The sequence below is a fragment of the Arachis duranensis genome, chromosome 4 (assembly GCF_000817695.3).
Source record: "Arachis duranensis cultivar V14167 chromosome 4, aradu.V14167.gnm2.J7QH, whole genome shotgun sequence".
Classification (NCBI taxonomy): domain Eukaryota; kingdom Viridiplantae; phylum Streptophyta; class Magnoliopsida; order Fabales; family Fabaceae; genus Arachis; species Arachis duranensis.
Window position 1 is genome coordinate 42,685,092 of NC_029775.3, and position 19,397 is coordinate 42,704,488.

Consider the following 19,397-nt stretch of genomic DNA (forward strand, 5'->3'; position numbering starts at 1 on the left):
ACAGCATCATAGACATTATTACAAGAAAGCGCAGCCTAATCCAGCCCCCCTTGGACGCTAGCTAATTAGATATTATCATTTAGAAAAGCTGCTCCTTCTTGTCATACCACCATCTCCAACTGTAACAGGAAAAAAAAAAGGAAAAAAGCAGACCAAAAAGCATTGGTTAGCAGTCAAAAGATCAGAGCATCGTCATACATGCGGACTCCACTTTCAAATATTGTGTTGCAATTTTACCGCTCGCGTTTTACTCAAGAAAATAAAGCGTCCGTGGCAAAAGCAATATACAAAGAAGAGAATCTTTGGAGCAGTTCCAATCTCATTTTCTAAAGCATTTTGAAATATTTTTACTATCAAAAGAGTTATATTAGGTGACTTCACTTTTTTTATATTTTTCTTTAGGTGAAAAATCAAACTTATTTTTATATAAAGCTGATATGTAAGATCCAGAAAAATATTAACAAGATAACAACTTATTAATTAATTAAAAGTGAACTCTTAAAAGTTTAAAATTTATAATTTAAAAATTTATAGATAAAAATTTAACTCAAAAAATTATTTAGAGCGCAAAAATACAATTAATTATGAAAAAACATGCCTCAGTATTAAAATTAATTTTACAGGCTTAAGTCTGTCTCGTACTATGTATGAGAAAATTAAAGATATAGGAATAACCAGAAAAATGTTTATAATAAAAACTAGAACACTTATCTTTAAAATTTTGGTCCTAGGTGGGGCCAATAGGTAAAAAGACAAAAACGCCCCTCGCCCACTTAACCAAAAATATGATACACCCCCTCCCACCCTACTTCCAAAATTTCATTCATTTTTACATTGAGATAGACAGTCTCAAGAGTCAGAGGAGAAGACGGAAGAACCATAACACTATTCGCATACACATACAAATCCACTTTTCTTAAAAACCAGAGCTTCGATTGACAACCCATTTGCGGCCACGTGATCATCTTATCATCATCTTCGACTCTATATAACTTTTGCGATGAGTAATCACAAGAACCTTACCCTATTTCTTCATTTATTTCTGATTTTGCATTTTTGGTATGTGTTGATTGAAATTAGTGATTTTGATGCTTTAGGGGAAGCTCAGTCTCAATTTCTAGAGGAGTTTTGACCCAAGGTTATGTAGAACAAGGTAAGACAACTCTTTCTCCCTATATTCCCTAATTTTATGCAAAAGTCCTAGTGTAAAAAATTGAAATTTTGGTATAATTAGACTGAATAGAGTGATTGGTTGCTTGGCTTGAATTGGTATAGATTGGTTTCTTGGATTCGATTGATGAGGAGTCGGTGGATGCTTGGATTGGCCGAAAGGAAAGGATCAAGAAGTTGGAAATTGCCACTAACAAAAGTACGGGTTTTGGTTTCGGATAAACACTATATAACGCTATGTGAAAACCTAGGTTAGATGACCTTAAGATAGTGTTAAATTGATATGATTGGTGTTGTTGATGACATTGGCTTAGTGTGAATGTTTATGTTAGTTAATTATTAATTATTGAGTGAATTATATGATTTGGTGTGTTTTGAAGTTGGGTGATATAATGTTGAAATGAATTGTTGTAAGTGAAGTATGAAATTAGATTTGGATAATTGATTGATGTTTAATTAGGACTATATGATGATGGGATTAAGAAGTGATGTAATTTTGGAGGATTGAGATTTATAATTTTGTGTAAATAATAACATATGAAATTGAATCAAAAGTGGTTAATTGTTGAGTTTGGTGAAATTGTTAGGTTTGTTTAATGAGAAGTTAAATGATGACTTGGATGAGTTGTAAAGTGAAATGAATAAGATATGGTTTGAGTTTGAGCATTGAAATAAGCATTTGGTATTGTTTGGAAAGAAAAGGATTTGAAGAATGGAAATTATGGATGATGCAGAATTTTTGGTAAAATAGATATTTTTTGGCAAACTTCGACAGGTCATAACTTGGCACTCGTAGCTTGGAATTGAGAGAAATATATCTTTAATTATAACTGGAAATGAGTACTTTAAAATCGTTGAAAGATGGAGGAAAAATAATTTTTGTAGATAAAGTTATAGATGTTTGAAAATTGGTATTGAAAATTGAAAATTTCAGATTTTGCAGCATACTAGAAAATTCACCGGTGTGCGAGTGCACATGGATATACGTGTGCACCTGTCAGGGGCTAAATAAAACCATGTGCACATGCATAGGGTGGTGCGTATCCACTCGTCAGGGAAGGTTTTTGGGTCTGTGCGTGTGCACATAGCCAGTTTTTTCCAAAATGTTGCATTTTTACTGTTTAGCCTTTCCGACAAGCTTGTAATCCCCTGTAACCTCCATTTGTAGTATGATAACCATTTTTAAAGCTTTGAAAATATTGGAGGTGAATTAAATTGATTAATTCCTGTATAAAAACTTGGTTAACCGGATGAAAATATTCTGAGGATGGTTGTTCGTCCCGTCCACGCTGAGGATGGTGGCTTAGTCTCACTCACGGATTAATAAATTATAATTTACTAAATTGGCTAAGATTTTGACTCATGATAAAATATGATTATAACTGTGATTTGATAACTAAATTGGCATAGATGTGGGTTTGTCCCGCTTGCGTTATTGATAAGGCAAATGTGCCTAACAAGGATGGTGGTTCGTCCCACTTGTTCAGTGCTGCGGTGTAGATATAGGGATTGTGATTTTCTCCTACCGATATTCTTTCTATTTGTAAGTGTGACCAGGAATTCATTCCCTAAAATAGCTAGTCTCCAAGAGAAGGTGAATAGGGGACCCTTCCTGCGAGATGTGAACAAGGCACTCTCCCTGCGAGTTTATTTTTTATGCTTATCCATGAAACATTTACCTCTTGGGATGCCTGCTAGAAAGACAATATCTGGGTGAGCTACCGGATGTGTTGGGTCTGGCAGTTTAACCGACGCGTGAGCTCACGGTCAATAGGACAGGCATGCATCATGTGCATTTGTTTGCTATTGTTTGAGTGTGCATAATTGTTTTGGTTATCCTAGAGATAGTTACAGAGTTGAGACTAGAGATAGTTACAGAGTTGAGAATTTAGCAAAATTTAGCCTTATGTGTATTATTGAAAACCCTAGACTTGAACTTCGGTGGTGTTGGAGATTAGGATTACCTAGAGGGTTCATATTTCTTTATATAGTCTTTATTTGGAACTATTACCTTACTGAAAATCTTCGAGTTCTCATTTGTCGTGGATTTACTATTTTTTAGATATAGGACGTGATGCACCTTGCTGAGAGGGTGGGATTCTATATGGAAGCGAAGAAGACTTTTTGGGACTTCTTTTGGCTTTCTAGAATTCTCTCTATTTTTGATACTTTATTGTATATATTTTGTATATCCCTCATGGAGTCTTTTATTTGGAGAGACAGGATATCTATTTTGTATACTTTCTGGTATTATAATATTCTAGTTGGCTTTTTCTTCGCAGGTCGAGACTAGTAACTATTATATATCCTTTTCCAAACTTCTGTGTGTGTGTGTGTGTGTGTGTTTGTGTGTGTGTGTGTGTGTGTGTGTGTGTGTGTGTGTGTGTGTTTTGCTTTTGTATACGACATTTTCTTGCTTTACCGTTTTACGAGTGTGGTTACGGCTATCAATGTTTAGTTTTCTTCACAGGCTCCTAGTTATATCTTTATTCTTTTATTATTATGTATGAAATCTTTCTTTTAGGTTTTGTAATGCCTCACTACCTTTGATTTATGACTATAGCATAAAGTTTTGTGTGGTAGGATATTACATGATATATATCATTTAACAATTTTCAACTATTAATATTACATAAATATAACTGTAGATAAGTTTACATATTTTTTATCTGATTGAGTATTTTAATATATGTACTAGACTTCGTTGGTACGGGTTGAGGGAAGGATCAAGGATTAGCCAGCCTTAGTGATGACGTGATCGTACCTTTGAAGTGGCGAAGGCTGGTACCTGCAAAGACACTCCGACACTCAAGTCAGAATGAATCTAAGAGGTATAGGTGTGAATTAGGAGTGTCTAACATTCCTGAAGGATCCATTGACTCCCTTTATATAGTTTTTCTTGTTATCTTATCTTATCTTGTTGGTTAAGATAAGGGAGATATTTCAATTTGAATGTTTGTTATTGGTTCCCAGCATTCTGGCTAGTTTAGGCTGTAGGATAACTTGGGTTTCGGGTCCGGTTCATCGTTGTGATGTTTAGGGCCCAAATGCCAAGACCGAAATAGTTGCCCCGTAGTGTGAGAGCAAGTGTATGCTTGGTCTCATTGCTAGCTGATCAGTTCAGTTCCTTGCTATTCATAAGGTCGTGTTACCGTTGTCAGAGTGCGGACTATTTCTACGTTTGTCCATTGTGTTTCCTGATAGTGAGCTTTGTCTATTACATTTTCCAAGGCATCATAATAATGCATAATAGGAAAGAGAGAGAGAGAGAGAGAGAGAGATGGATTTTTGCCTTTTTTTTCATGAACACCCCTAGTCCTTCTATATTTCAATTTAAAATTTAGGAGTTTTTTGCTTCAATATCCCTGTAACTGTCCTTTCTCCCCCATGTTCCTCATATCTTCCTTTCTGACATTTTTCTGGTCTCTAGTACTATTGATTGGATTGACCATTATTGGTTGTTGCATTTTTGCTCTGCTAGTTTCTTCTCTTGCTGATTCCAGAACAAGTTAGTGCCTTTTCTTTGTTTTTCATGCTTTGTTGATTTAGTTTTTGTTCTACATTATTTCTTTTTAGGTTTCCTTCATGTGATGGTAGAGGAAATATGGGGATGTCATTGTGCTGTTAAGGTTTGGGATTTACGGGATTTGGTAAATTTTTGACGTAGTTTTGATATAGGAAGGGATCTTCTTGTTTTTCTGTGTTTTTGGGAATGGGCTGACAGTAGTGCCCCTGTTTGGATATAGGTATGGTACGACAGATAAGAGTTTAGGGTAATCCGAGTCCGAGTTTCCTAGCTGGAGGTGTACTGGATCGTTACCGTTGGGTGACGTTCGATGTGTTAGGTACACCCTCCCGGTTAGATGAGAGGGACCTTCAGCGACTTTGAGATGAGGGGGCCGTGTTGGGAGGACGTGAGGCAGAGCAACAATATGAGCTTGTGCTCATTGGTTAAAATGAGAGAGTGTGCTACCTAAATCTGGACTCCCCCAGGTTCCCAATGGATATGGGTGTACAAACCTTTGTTTACCAAGATGGGGTTCGGTTGCCTTTCTTTGAGTTTGTCATGACCTTTCTGAATCATGTTTCCATAGCGCTGTCTCAACTACATGATGCATGAGCATCATGAGTATTTTTTGAGTTGTTGAGGTCTTTTGATGATTGTAGATAGCATTGGATAAAGATTTGGTAAGACTTAAGAACGTGAAAAGCCAAAATGGTCAATCTCTAGACTCTTGGTGTCTAGCGCGGTACTAGTGACGCTCAACGCCGCTAAAGGAGCCACACAAATGTACCCTTTGGACCCTTGGCGTTTAACGCTTCACTAGCGGCGTTTAGTGCCACTCATGCCCAAACCTTCATTCTCCACTCTGGACATGCAGTGTCTAGTGCGGCATCATCGGCCTTCAGTGCCATTCCACACTTACCTTCACTAATTGAATCCAACATGGCGCCCAGCGCCACCTCTCTCTGGTTCGTTCAATTTTTGTTTACACACATTAGGATTTTGAATTTTCAGCAGCATGAGCAACTAAAACCATCATTGTTAAGGTTAGGAGCTCTATTTATTTTGATGGATTATATCACTGTTCCCCTATTTTTATTAATGCACTGATATTTTATTTATGACTTGAGTTTCGTTCTTCATCTTAAGAGTTATAGTGTATTGGAAAATAACTTTAATCTGAATTAAATTCCTGGAAAGGTTAATTTTTAGAATTAAGCTAGAAACTCTTTCTCATGATTCTTTAACTGTCCGAACTTAATTTGATAAGTGACATAAAATCAATTACGGTTGGTTCTTAAGAATTGTGTGGCCTTTAAACTAGAAATTGTATTTAATCTCTTAACACAATTAATTATTCAAGGGATCGGGGTTTGATTACTTAGGGTTTGCCATGAATTATATCTCTGCATGACCAAAGTAGATAGCAATAATTGTTGATCTTGAAACATAAATATCTCTGGCACCTTAACTTTACTCATCATATTACCTCTCTACACGTTTACAATTGCTTTCAATTTACATTCCATATTTTAATAGTAAAGATTTAAAGAACTCTCTTTTGATTGTCTAACTAGAATAATCATTTAACCACCACTTGCTTAGTCCATTAATTTTCGTGGGAACGACAACCCACTCATGTGGTATTACTTGGTACGACTCGGTATACATGTCGTTAGTAATTGTGGAAAGTCCGCGTCAAGTTTTTGTTCAATGCCATCTGATGCACTACAACCCATACCTGAGAAATCCTCGTAATTACTACATCCAAACAGTTGGGTGGCTATCCGTACCTTTGAATTGGTGTGTGAATTTTTGCAGATACCGGCTCAGGTTAAAGTCTTTTTATTTTTCTTTCTGTGCACCATTCCACATAAGGAAGGGATACATCGAAAAGGAATATTTCTTTCCGTGCTCAGCCAAACCACCGGATCTTTGACTTGTTTGAAGATTCATTCTATGGTTTTAAGGCGGAGTATTTCTAGGTCCGTCCGGTCCAAGGTCATTGCCCTTTTTGGTTATCCCAGGAGGGGGGGCGCCGAATTTTCCCATATTGGAATTTTGTGGCTGGGGCTTCTATCTCACGAAGATAACTTATGAGGGCCTCTCTTCTGAGAATAAGGATATCACCTATGTTTTAATAGTGATATTTGGGGATATAGCATTGAATCCTCGGTATGTCTTCGGGAGTCTCGAGGTAGGTAGGTCGTATGTTGGTAGGTTCATTTTTAGTCTTTATGCATCTGTCTCCCATTTTGGTGGGTTCATTTCTAGACTTTATGCAAGGTCCAACCCCCATGTAAAAATATTAGCAACTCATTTATGTTACATTGTTTTGGCTTTACTTTCATTTTGTTTTTAATTTTGTTTGTTTTACTTGGATAAGCTTTCGTATTACTCAACTGCTTTCACTTGATAATCTTGTTTATGCCTATGTCTATCACCACTATGTCTTTTCTTTGTTGCTTGAGGACAAGCAATCATTCTAAGTTTGGTGTTGGAGGATATATTCCACATAGCCTAAAAGATGATGAAGAGAAAGGCAGTGAGAACTAAGGTTGTTTCCTTCCTTTTTAATTATATGCATTTGTCTCAGTTTACTCTATCCTAGATAATGCATTTAAATTTTCTATTTGTTAAGTACATGTCATTACTTGTTCATCACAACCCACAATTATAATTATACTTGTTCTTGAATGTTAGTAAAGAGTCTTGTGCTAAGAAAGAAACAATGGATTGATCATATAGAGATCATGACAATTTGAGTTTGGAAAGCCAAACTAACTGAATTATTCAACACTTACTGAGCCAAATTGCTTGAGGCCTTAATCTAGAGGACTATTATGGGGTCCTTATCATCGAGAAAGCTTTGGAGAAGCAAAATATAATGAATAATAATTAACAAAAAGGGATTGAAAGAGAGGCCAAAGGCTCTGAGTACCTCTGACTAAAGGAATCAAAAGAAAAATGAGCTCAAAGAGCCCTCCTAAGTCAAGTGCTTGTGATCTTATGTATCAAGCAACAGCCTAAAAATAAAGCATTTAGAGTCACAGCTATGTTCAAAGGTGCAAACTACCCTCCCCCCAAAAGAAAAAAAGAGAAGCCAAAGGCTCTGAGCACCATTAATGGGGAATGTTGAAAGAAAAATAAGCTCAAATAGACCCCAATCAAGTGATTGTGGTGTTTATGTTTCAAGCAAAAGCTTGAAAATAAAGCATTTAGAGTCACGGCTAGGCTCAAGGTACAAAGCATCCAATAAAAGATAAAAAAGGAAAATGTGCAAAGAAAGTAAATAAGCTTGCTTTAAGGTGATGATTCAAGGAAGCATTCCATAATCTAATCCGGATAGAGATCTTCAAAGATTATAACCATTTGTGTTGAATTGTGCATAAGTGAAATGGCTAACTGAAATCATTTGAATTGCTACCATTCACCCTTGAATTTTAAGTTGTAAGGTTTTGAAGATTAAGGCATGATTCTTTGCTTGCTTGACGATAAGCAAGAGCTTAAGTTTGGTGTTGTGATGCATGTGTATCATGTTATGTTTTTCTATGCTTTTCATATAAGAAATAAATGCATAATGCTTAATTATAGACTGCTTTGGTGCTTAAGTTGGATATTGCTTTGATCTTTTGATTTGATAAATTTTGTAGGAAATAATAGAAAAAGAATTAAAATGCACAAAACAAGCTCAAAAGAAAAAAAGAGAAAGTTTTTGGAGCACTTTAAAGCTTAGAACACACGTTGGAACCTTAGCCCACGCTTTTTAAATCGTGGCCCATGAAGAGAAGACCCCTAGAAGTGCAATAAAGTAGCGTTCCACACGCCAGGGAGAATGGGCGTGTAGAATGGAAACACCTTCGATATGGGACTCATGCGTATGCATGCCTCAAGCATACGCACAACACCTGAAAAATGTGGATTTGTACGTACTCATGCCTCATGCGTACACGCAAAAGCTGGAACACAAGGGCTCATGTGTAATCATACTGCGTTCATACGCACGATTGAAGATTTTTGTCATAGTCATGCGTACGCACGTCCCAGTGAACAGTGGGCGTTCCACATGCTAGGAAGAACGGGCATTTGTGCTTTACACGCCGTCGACCTTTAAGGGAAGGCTTCTATTTGGCAATATATATGGGCGTTGCCACACTTTGGGCGTGTCACACGCAATATTTTACCTCCTAGAACCTTGTTTGATTGAGTGGCGTTCCGCATGCCGCAGCCGGGTATTAGACAATGGGCTAAGTTTCCAGAAGACTATTCAAAGATCCCATTTGGGCGTTTTACACGCCACAACCAGGGTGTGTCACACGCCAAGAGAGAAAGAGCTCCAGGGACCATAGAAGAGTGGCCTTTCACACGCCACATGTTGGCGTTCCACATGCCGAACATGGAAGACCTCCCAGGGAAGAGAAGATGGGCGTTTTACACACCCAAGGGTGGCATTACACGCCAAAAGGGCCAGCTCCAGGAAAGAATAGCATTATGCATGAAAAGCGTGGCATTTACATGAAAAGTGTGCCATACACATGTGGGTGTTTCACTTGCTCTCTTTGGCCCATTTTCTATAAGCCTTCTTTGCAACACTCAAAGCCAATTCAAGATGAAAATTTGGGACCATAGAAGATATAAAGTTAAAGAATTAATGCGGAAGAATAGATTCGATTTGTTTTGTTTTTGAATTTAAGTTTGAATTTAATAATTAGGTTTTATTTTCTTTAGTATAAAAAGGTCCTAAAAATACTTTGAGGAGACCATCAGACCTTTTGCCATTTTTTGATATTTTGTTTCCTCCTTGGTTAAGGTTAAGAGCCATGTTCATCTTTTAATGGATTATTAATCTAAGTATTTAATTTCATATGAGGGTTATGATTTGATTTAATTCATGATTGAGTTTTCGTTCTTCATCCTTAAAGATTTATAATTGTTGGAAAATATTCTAACTCTGTCTTGGATTCTAAATATTGTTTTGGAAAAAATTAATATGTGAATTAGCTTGAAAAGTCTTTCACACTACTTTTTTATTTCACTAGGAATAGGTTCAAAGAGTGTGCGACACTTTGTGAGTTTCAATTGTTAGGACTAGCTTGAATACATGACATATAATTCAACCTAAGGACTATTTTTGAATCTTACGTGAAATTGAATCAGAATTGTGCTTCACCACTTTTTCTTAAGCAATTGACTAAGGAATTAGCGGTTAATTGAGTTAAAGAAAAAATGAATTACCAAGGAATTGGAATTTGATTATTTATGATTTGTCATGATTAATCTTTGGATACCTCATATAAATAAACATAAGGATTATTTTCCTAAACAGTGAACATCTTTGACACCTTAACTATCTTTATCATCTTATTTTCTTAATGAATTTTAGTTTGCTTTTGATAAATTTTCTATTTTCATGCTATTTACAATTGAAACACTTATTTTTGATTGTCTGGATAGAATAATCAATTGACCATTGTTTGCTTAATCCATTAATTCTCGTGGGATTGATACTCACTGACTGTGAGTTATTACTTGGTACGACCCGGTGCACATGCCTGTAGTTTGTGGTTTGTAAAGTCCACACCAATGGCTCTTCACAATCGACGCCTCCTATAGATTTTATTCCCAGCTCTCAGGCGGTCTCTCAAGAAATTGTTCAAAAGGGGACTGCTGGAGATGATGATATCCAAGAGATTCTGATCTTGGAGCCCAACAAGAAGAGTAAGAGGCCTGCCAAGAGAGGTAATTTAGAGGGTATTAACACAGGTGTGGTTGCCTTCTGTGTGACTAATCACTCCTTTGATGCTACCAGCTTTATTAATCAACACTTCCTGCCTAGCATAGATGAATACTTCAAGGTTTGTGATCTTTTCAATCAGGCTAAGTCGGTATACCATGTTCCCCCTCAAATGGCTGCTATCATCTGAAGGGCCGAACTAATGCTTTTGCAGACTTTCCTTCTGGATGAGAAACTTCATCAGGCTCAGGCAGAGCTTAGCACTCTAAAGGGGCAACTGGAGACATCCAAAACTGCAAGGGCAAAGGCAGCTAAGAAACCTGAGGATGCGAGCTTTGAGATCCTGCGCTTGTTAGAATGGGAAATTGAGATTATGTCCCAGGTGGCTAAGGAGAAGAAGTTGGCAACCAATGCTGAGAGTGCTGCTGCCGTAGCCCGTTCCAAAGTTTATGCCGTGAGGGTCGAGGTGGAGGGTTTGAAGCAGCAAAATGCCGAACTTCTAGCTAATGCGAGGGCGGCCACCTCGGCTTCCGAGGAAGCTTTGAAAGCTTAGCTCCAAGTGTTGGCTCCGGGCATGGATGTGTCTGTTATAGGAGCTTTTCGGACTATAAAGAACGGGCAGATTATAGATCTTGAGTAACTTGGTTTTAAGTTTTGTGAAACAATTTCTTAACTTTGTAAGCCGTTTGTGCGACATATATACATTGCTTTGGTGGCCTTTCCTTGGCCATTTTGTTATGAACTATTTGTGGGCCTCTTGGTGGGCCAAATTGCATGCTTATTTGATTTGTTTGTATATTGATTTTGTTGGCCTCGGGAGTGATTGGTCCCCCGGGTGGCCATTTTGTTCGTACCATTTGTTCAAGTAAAAACATAAAAACTTAAAAGAGATTATTTGAATGAATAACCATTTTATTAAAAGTTGGGCCTCATAAAAACCCCCCGTTGTCTTTTGGGTAGGAAAGAGTTCCTGAAAAAATGTTTTGAGCATGAACATGAAAACGGAAAAGTAAAACAAAACAAAGGAAATATGAAAACTCCAAAGAAACCTTAAATTTTGCTAAAGTTATCAACTCACTGAAGATCGCCTATGAGTAGTGATGCAGATACATCATTGCCTATTTTTAGTTGTTATTTTAATAGATTTTAGTTTAGTTTTCATACAAATTCTGTTAATAAATAAGTAATAGCATGAAATATCTCTACATTTAGTAAAATCTCAAGCAAAGGTGCAATTTTAGCTAATATACAAGGTAAATATGATGAAATAGATAATACTAAGTGAAGTTATAATTTGGAGTATTATTAGCACACTTACTGGAAAAACGTTAATGACAACGTTAGCATGATAACGCCGGTAATAACATTGAATAACCAATTTGAAATTCTGTGAATTGGCACACTCCAAGGGGAGTGGGTCTTCGGACCCTTCCCCTCATACACTCTTCTCCTCTTCCTCTTCCTTTCTTTCTTTGTAATAGTTTAGTTTAATCTTTAATTTTCAGTTATGAATCTTTAGTTTTCATTTCATTTATGAATCTTTAATTTTCATCCTTACTTTCATGAACTTTAATTTTCATTTGAGAGTAATGACCACTTAACTCCCTATGCATTTGGGAAAGGAGCTCTATCTTAAGTTTTGATTGAATTGATGTTCATTTCTTCTTCTCAATCTGCTTGTTGTAGCCAAAAGATAACTTCCGTGCTTAATTGATCTATTCACCTCGGAAGGGGGTTTAGATCATTGAATTTCTATGTGAGCCTCGGAAGGGGAATCATACAAATTAGTTTGGAGCTCTATCTCTCATAACTCTCTTGATCAATACATTCGGGATGAATTGAGATCCTGAGAACTTGTGTGGCTTATGGATTTGAGAATAGAGCTTCACCTCTTCTCACGAATAATTAGATCAAGGAATTGGCAATTGTTTGGGTTAAGAAAAATTGTGTAAGGATGGATACATAGAATAACCTTTTATTTTTTTGATACTCATATAAAGCAGAAGATATTTTAGCCATTTGCATCAAGCTCAGACTTCCTTCTTGCATATGTGCTTCTCCGGATGCACATACTAGAATAAGAGGTAAAAGTTGATTGCCAGCATGTTCGACCAAACGGGTTATTTTCTCGCCTACTATAGATCCCATACTACCCCCCATAAACTGAAAATCCATGATCCCAATTGCTACAGGAATCCCGTTTACAAAGGAATTGGGATTCAATTATTACAATCCGCCATCGCTTACTTCATATGATTGAGGTTGAGATCCATTGATTCATGAAGAATTAACATCTCCAATCCCTTATGTTTCCATCTATATTTTTCGTCATTTACTTTCTTGCACTTTACTTTATTGCACTTACTATCTTGTACTCTCCTCCTTGCAATTTACTTTTCTGTCTCTTTTACTTTCTACCACCTTATTGTCAGCACCTTAATTCTTTGCACTTTATTTTCTTGCACTGCCTACTCCTTGCGATTTAGTTTCCAACACTTTATTTTTCTGCACTTTACATCTCTTGTCACTTACTGTTCTTACATTTTATTGCCTTCATTTACTTTTCTGTCATTTACATTTCATGCTTGTTCATCACTTTTATATGTTCGTCTGACTAAAATAATCAACTCACTATTGATTGCTTAATTCTTTAATCCCTGTAGGATCGACCTCACTCTTGTGAGTTTTACTACTTGATACAACCTGGTGCACTTGCCGTGGTTCAAACGGAGAATAAATTTTTCCGTATCAAGTTTTTGGCGTTGTTGCCAGGGATTAATTGTGATTGACAATCTACCAGTGGTTGATTACCTAGATTAGACATTTTTTTAGTATTTTATCATGTTCATTTAATTACCTTTGTTCTTTACTTTCTATGGTCCTTAACTATTTGTATTAATGCCTCACCAAGAAGCCCTTGTTCGTGACATATCTTGCTCTTGGTGATTGTGCTATTAATACAATAGTTTGTTTTACTTAGCCTTCTTTCAAATAAATTGGTATATGATCGCACTCTAAATTTGGTGTTGCCTTGAAATAATTTGTTTCCAATCTTTTCAGGGTACTTTCATCAATTCTAAGTGAAAGTGTCACATTAAGTTTGGTGTGCCACTTATTTTTTTTTGCAATGTATCTTGCAACACCACTTATTTGTGCAATCATAATGTCTCTGCTTCTTTGGCCCGCATTGTCATCTTTAACCAAACTTGCTTAAATTCATGCATTACTTATATTTTGTTTCTGTTTGACATTGATGATTAATCACAACCCCAGCATCACTATTCCTACTTGTTGCTTGCCGGCAAAGCACTCATTCTAAGATGGTGATTGGAGGGAGAAAATCTGCGAGAAAGGACAATAAAAGTGAAGATGAATTACAAGGTTGTAAAGTCCCTTGTCTCCTTATTTTCTCCCAGTATATTTAATTGCAATCATGAATGTCTCTTGTTTTGAAGTTCAGGCTCTGCCCCTATTCTGTTTAGTTTCTTCTAGCTTAATAATAAGCATGACTCACTATCTCTCATTGCACCTTGCTTTTGCATTTGCTTGCACCCATTACACTTAAAAATACAACAAAGAAATCATTCTTTTAAAGGGAAAGTGTTGAAGAATTTTATCAGTTTTGAGGCAAGCTAAAGATTAAGAGAAGTGGAGGTTCTAATTGTGTGATTGAGCATTGAAGTTTCATGTTTGTGAAAACTTGCATGGGAGCTCATAGAAAGGAATTGAAGTTTAGAGAAGTGTTATGGAAATTCTCAAAAATCTATTGATCCAAGAAGCAGTAAAAAAAAAGAATAAGCCCAAGGCTCTGAGCATCAATTACTAGAAAAAAAAAAGATACAAGAACTCAAAGAGTTATTGTCCTAGTTAAATGCTTGTGGTGGATTTGTGTCAAAGAGTGAGGCCTGAGCAAGTAAATCCTAAGTGGTGATTCAACACCTAATACCTTAACCCAACTGGGTTGGGAGTATTGATTGAAAGCTTATCATAAAGGGCCGCTTTGAGACATGACACCTAGAGTCGAGGCAAAGATGAATAAGTGCTGCTTCAAGGTGATAATCTATAAAGAGAACTCCATAACACCATCTAATGACACTCATAAGATCTAAGACTTCCAAGATGTAAGGACTAGTGAGCACTGGATTCCTTGCATAAGCATACAATTTGAGTTCACCCCACCATCACTTAGTCACTTCACTCACTGAGGCATCATAAGCAATTCTTTAGCACATTCCCATAAAATGAATTCTTTGTGTATTATTCTATTCTTGCTTGGGGACAAGTAAGGTTTAAGTTTGGTGTTGTGATACGGGTGCATCATTGCCTATTTTTAGTTGTTATTTTAATAGATTTTAGGTTAGTTTTCATACAAACTCTGTTGATAAATAAGTAATAGCATGAAATATCTCTGCATTTAGTAAAATCTCAAGCATATGTGCAAGTTTAGCTAATATACAAGGTAAATATGATGAAATAGATAACACTAAGTGAAGTTATGATTTTGAGTATTATTAGCACACTTAGTATATTAAGATCATCTTGTATATTACTTTGATGCACTTATTTATTTGATGATAGACAAAGCAGAAGCGGAGGAAAGCAAGGAGGTGGTACCAACGTTGGCTTACTAACGCCAGTACCAATGTTGGTCAAGAGAGAAGGGAGCGTTAATGGGCAACGTAAGCACACCAATGCCAGTGCTAACATTGTGCCCAAGGTCACTATGCCAAGGCCATCAACGTTAGTTTGCATGTTGGTGAACCAACGTTAGTGTGCACATTAGTGAGCCAACGTTGCCACACTAACATCTTCGACAAAAGCATGAAAAATCGGCGGTGACGCATACGCGTGGGGTGATGTGTACGCGTAAGGGTGAAAATTGACAAGCAACGCGTGCGCATGGGCGATGCGCACGCGTGAGGAGAGCATTAACACACTAACACTATGTCACTAATGCCAAAAATAAAGGTCACGCGTACGCATTGGCGACGCATACGCGTTACATGGCCAAAAACAGCGTTGACGCGTATGCGTAGACGACGCGTACGCTTCACTGGAAAAATGTTAATGACAACGTTAGCATGATAACACCAGTAATAACGTTGGTTAACGTGGCTATTAACGCCAGAAAGGGCCTGGGGGCAATTTCTCAGTGTTAGCAACACCAATAACGGCCCCCGATAACGTGAATCCACCCCTGGAGCGTGCATTCACTTTTAAAGCAAACAGAGCCTATTAATCTCACTCAATCAAAGGCACAAGAAGCATCTAGAATAGGAATTTTTATTCAATTGTAATTTACTTTTCATTTCAATTTGTATTCTAGGGAAGCCTATATATAGCATTAGTTTTCATAGAGCTGCACCACCACAGAAGGGATAGGGAGAGAGTGAAGACCAATTCGAAATTCTGTGAATTGGCACACTCCAAGGGGAGTGGGTCTTCGGGCTCCTCCCCCCATACACTCTTCTCCTCTTCCTCTTCTTTTCTTTCTTTGTAATAGTTTAGTTTAATCTTTAACTTTCAGTTATGAATCTTTAGTTTTCATTTCAGTTGTGAATCTTTAATTTTCATCTTTACTTTCATGCACTTTAATTTTCATTTGAGGGCAATGACCACTTAACTCCCTATGCATTTGGGAAAGGAGCTCTGTCTTAAGTTTTGATTAAATTGATGTTCATTTTTCTCAATACGCTTATTGTAGCCAAGAGATAACTTCCATGCTTAATTGATCTATTCACCTCGGAAGGGGGTTTAGATCATTGAATTTCTATGTAAGCCTTGGAAGGGGAATCATAGAAACTAGTTTGGAGCTCTATCTCTCATAACTCTCTTGATCAATACATTCAGGATGAATTGAGATCCTGAGAACTTGTGTGGCTTATGGATTTGAGAATAGAGCTTCACCTCTTCTCATGAACAATTAGATCAAGGAATTGGCAACTGTTTGTGTTAAGAGAAATTAGGTCAACAAGAATTGGGATTCAATTATTGCAATCCGTCATCGCTTACTTCATATGATTAGGGTTGAGATCCATTGATTCATGAAGAATTAACATCTCCAATCCCTTATGGTTTCCATCTTTATTTTTCGTCATTTACTTTCTTGCACTTTACTTTATTGCACTTACTCTCTTGTACTCTCCTCCTTGCAATTTACTTTTTCGGCTCTTTTACTTTCTAGCACCTTATTGTCAGCACCTTAATTCCTTGCACTTTATTTTCTTGCACTACTTACTCTTTGCGATTTAGTTTCCAGCACTTTGTTTTTCTGCACTTTACATCTCTTGTCACTTATTGTTCTTGCACTCTATTGCCTTCATTTACCTTTCTGTCATTTATATTTCATGCTTGTTCATCACTTCTATATGTTCGTCTGACTAGAATAATCAACTCACTATTGATTGCGTTATCCTTTAATTCCTGCGGGATTGACCTCACTCTTGTGAGTTTTACTACTTGATACGACTCGGTGCACTTGCCGGTAGTTAAAACGGAGAATAAATTTTTCCGTAACAAGTAGTAGCTCCGTATATTTGCGGCATTCCATGTTCTCAGTTGCTTGGTGCCGTTAAGTCGTTCCAACTTGTAAGCTCCCTTTCCTATTACGGACTTAAGTCGGTAGGGTCCCTCCAAATTGGGAGTTAGCTTTCCCAAGATGGGAGGGCCTATGTCGTTGCTCACAAGACCGAATCTCCTTGCTTGTAATCTTGTTTTACCATGTCTCGGTCATACCTCAGACTTACTTTCTATTTTAAAGCTAGTTCTCATAGTTGGGCTATGCTTCTGACTTCATCCATGAGGTCCTACTCTGCGTCCTCATCATGTGCTCCTATGGTCCTTAGAGGGCTGGGCTCTTTAACCTCGACAGGGATGACGGATTCTAGGCCAAATGTCATCCTAAAGGGGTTCGGCTAAGGTTTGGGGCAATGTTCGATATGACCAAAGTATAGAACCAAGCCGACCCAAAGACCTTTGGCTTCGTCTAGTCTTTTCTTGAGTCCTTTCAAGATGATCGTGTTGGCCGCCTCTATTTGGCCATTAGTTTATGGGTGTTCCACTGAGCTAAACTTCTGTGAGATGTCGAGTCCCTCTAGGAACTCCCTGAAGCATTTGTCTGCAAACTGGGTCCCATTATTTGAGATCACAATCTCTGTGATCCCAAACCAGGTTATGACTTGTCTCTAAAAAAATTTCCAAAAGAATCTCTTGGCATTGAATGGCGGTGATTGTAGGTAGTTGCTTCAACTTCAATCCACTTGGTGTAGTAGTCAATGGCAACTATGAGAATTCTGAGTTGCCCGGGAGATGTGGAAAAGGGGCCTATGAGGTCGATTCCCCAGGTTTTGAAGGGACATTCTGTCGTTATCATGCTGAGCTGATGAGGGGCTGCTTGATGGAGGTTGGCGTGCACTTGACATTGCCTGCAGCTTTTGACTAGTTGGAGGGTATCTCTGATGATGGTGATAATAGTAGGCCAGAAGTACCCAACTCAGATAATTTTTTGAGCTAGGGTTTTGCCTTTGACGTGGTGGCCACAACATCGTTCGTGAATTTCACAAAGTATGTAGTCTGTCTCACCGGGTTCTGTACACAAAAGAAGGGGTTGGGATAGTCCTCGCTTATATAATCGTCCCGCTATTGTGGTGTACTTTGTGGCTTCCCACTTCACATGTTTTGCCTCCTTAGGGTCCCCGGGTATATCCTTGGTGGTAAGGTACTCGAAGATCAGGGAGGTCCATGAGTGCTGATTGGACAAGGGCAGGTTTGTGGAGGAAGTGGCGGCGACGGAAGGTTCTTTGATGACTTCTTGGATTAGAGAGCAGTTTTCCAAGACTGACTTGGTGCTTGTTAGCTTTGAGAGTAGGTCATCTCCTTAACTTTGGATAAATACCTTTAGTAGGGGTCCCGTGTTTGGTAATCCCCATTTATTTGGAACTAACTACCTAGGAGTCACTGCAAACCTCCAGTGTTTTTGTACCAACTTTCTTAGCCAGCGTTAATCCAGCTAAAAGGGCTTCATATTTTGCTAATTATTGGAGATTGGAAATTCGCATCGAATCAACTGTTCGATAGTAATCTCATTCTCATTTTCTAATATTATTCTCGCTCCGCTGGAGCTGCTGTTCGACGAGAATAATATTATAAAACGAGCCTTGATTCGAATAACAGCTCCAGCGGAGCGAAAAATCTGCCACAGAATGAGTCTAAGCTATATAGGTGTAAATTAGGAGTGTCTAACGTATCTAAGGAAGTCCTTGACTCCCTTTATATAATTTGTCTTATATCTTCTTGACTAAGATAAGGGAGGTATTTGAAATTGAATGTTAGTTATTGGTTCCCGACTTTCTAGCCTATTTGGGTCGTATGGATGACTTAGGTTTAGAGTCCAGTTCGTCATTGGACCGTTTGAGACCACAAATGCAAGGACCGAAACAATATGTAAATCGATCATTTGATGATATGTTAAAAGAAATATTCTAATTACAATTAAATAGCCGTCCTTGAATGAACAAAGATATTACTGACCCAAAAAGAAATTAAAAATTTGGCAATTTTTTCACTAAAATATAATTTCAAAAATCACAAAAGTTTGACATAATTAAGTGCTTATTTGGGCGTCATTATCTTGATTAAAAAAATCTTTTTTGAATAAAAAAATATCTTTTTTATTTTTTATCGTGTTTGGCAAATTTCTAATAATAAAAGTAAAAACACTAAAAAAATAAAAAAAACATCGTTTTTGAGAAGGTATAATTTACATCTTTTTTTAAAAGATTTAAAAAAAAGATGTTTTTCGTGTAATAAATAAACGAAAAAGTACTTTTATATTATTATACCCAAACATAATTGATAGATAAAAATATCTTTTTGTATGAAATATCCAAACATAAAATTACTTTTATTTTTTTATAAAATTTTTTTAAAAAAGATAACTCAAAAAAAGATCTTTTTTAAAAAACTCACCCAAACAAATTCTAACCTCTA

At 37.2% G+C, this 19,397-nt stretch overlaps 1 protein-coding gene across 1 annotated transcript in view; it reads right to left on the reverse strand.

Moving 5' to 3' along the window:
- The window catches only part of LOC107484425 (tetraspanin-6-like), a 21,956-nt gene continuing 2,559 nt past the window's right edge, over positions 1-19,397 (reverse strand). The window contains exon 3 of the mRNA XM_016105007.3: positions 1-119. Within this exon, the coding sequence (XP_015960493.1) occupies positions 80-119 (40 nt within the window). The 3' untranslated portion in view covers positions 1-79. The remainder of the gene's footprint in view (positions 120-19,397) is intronic.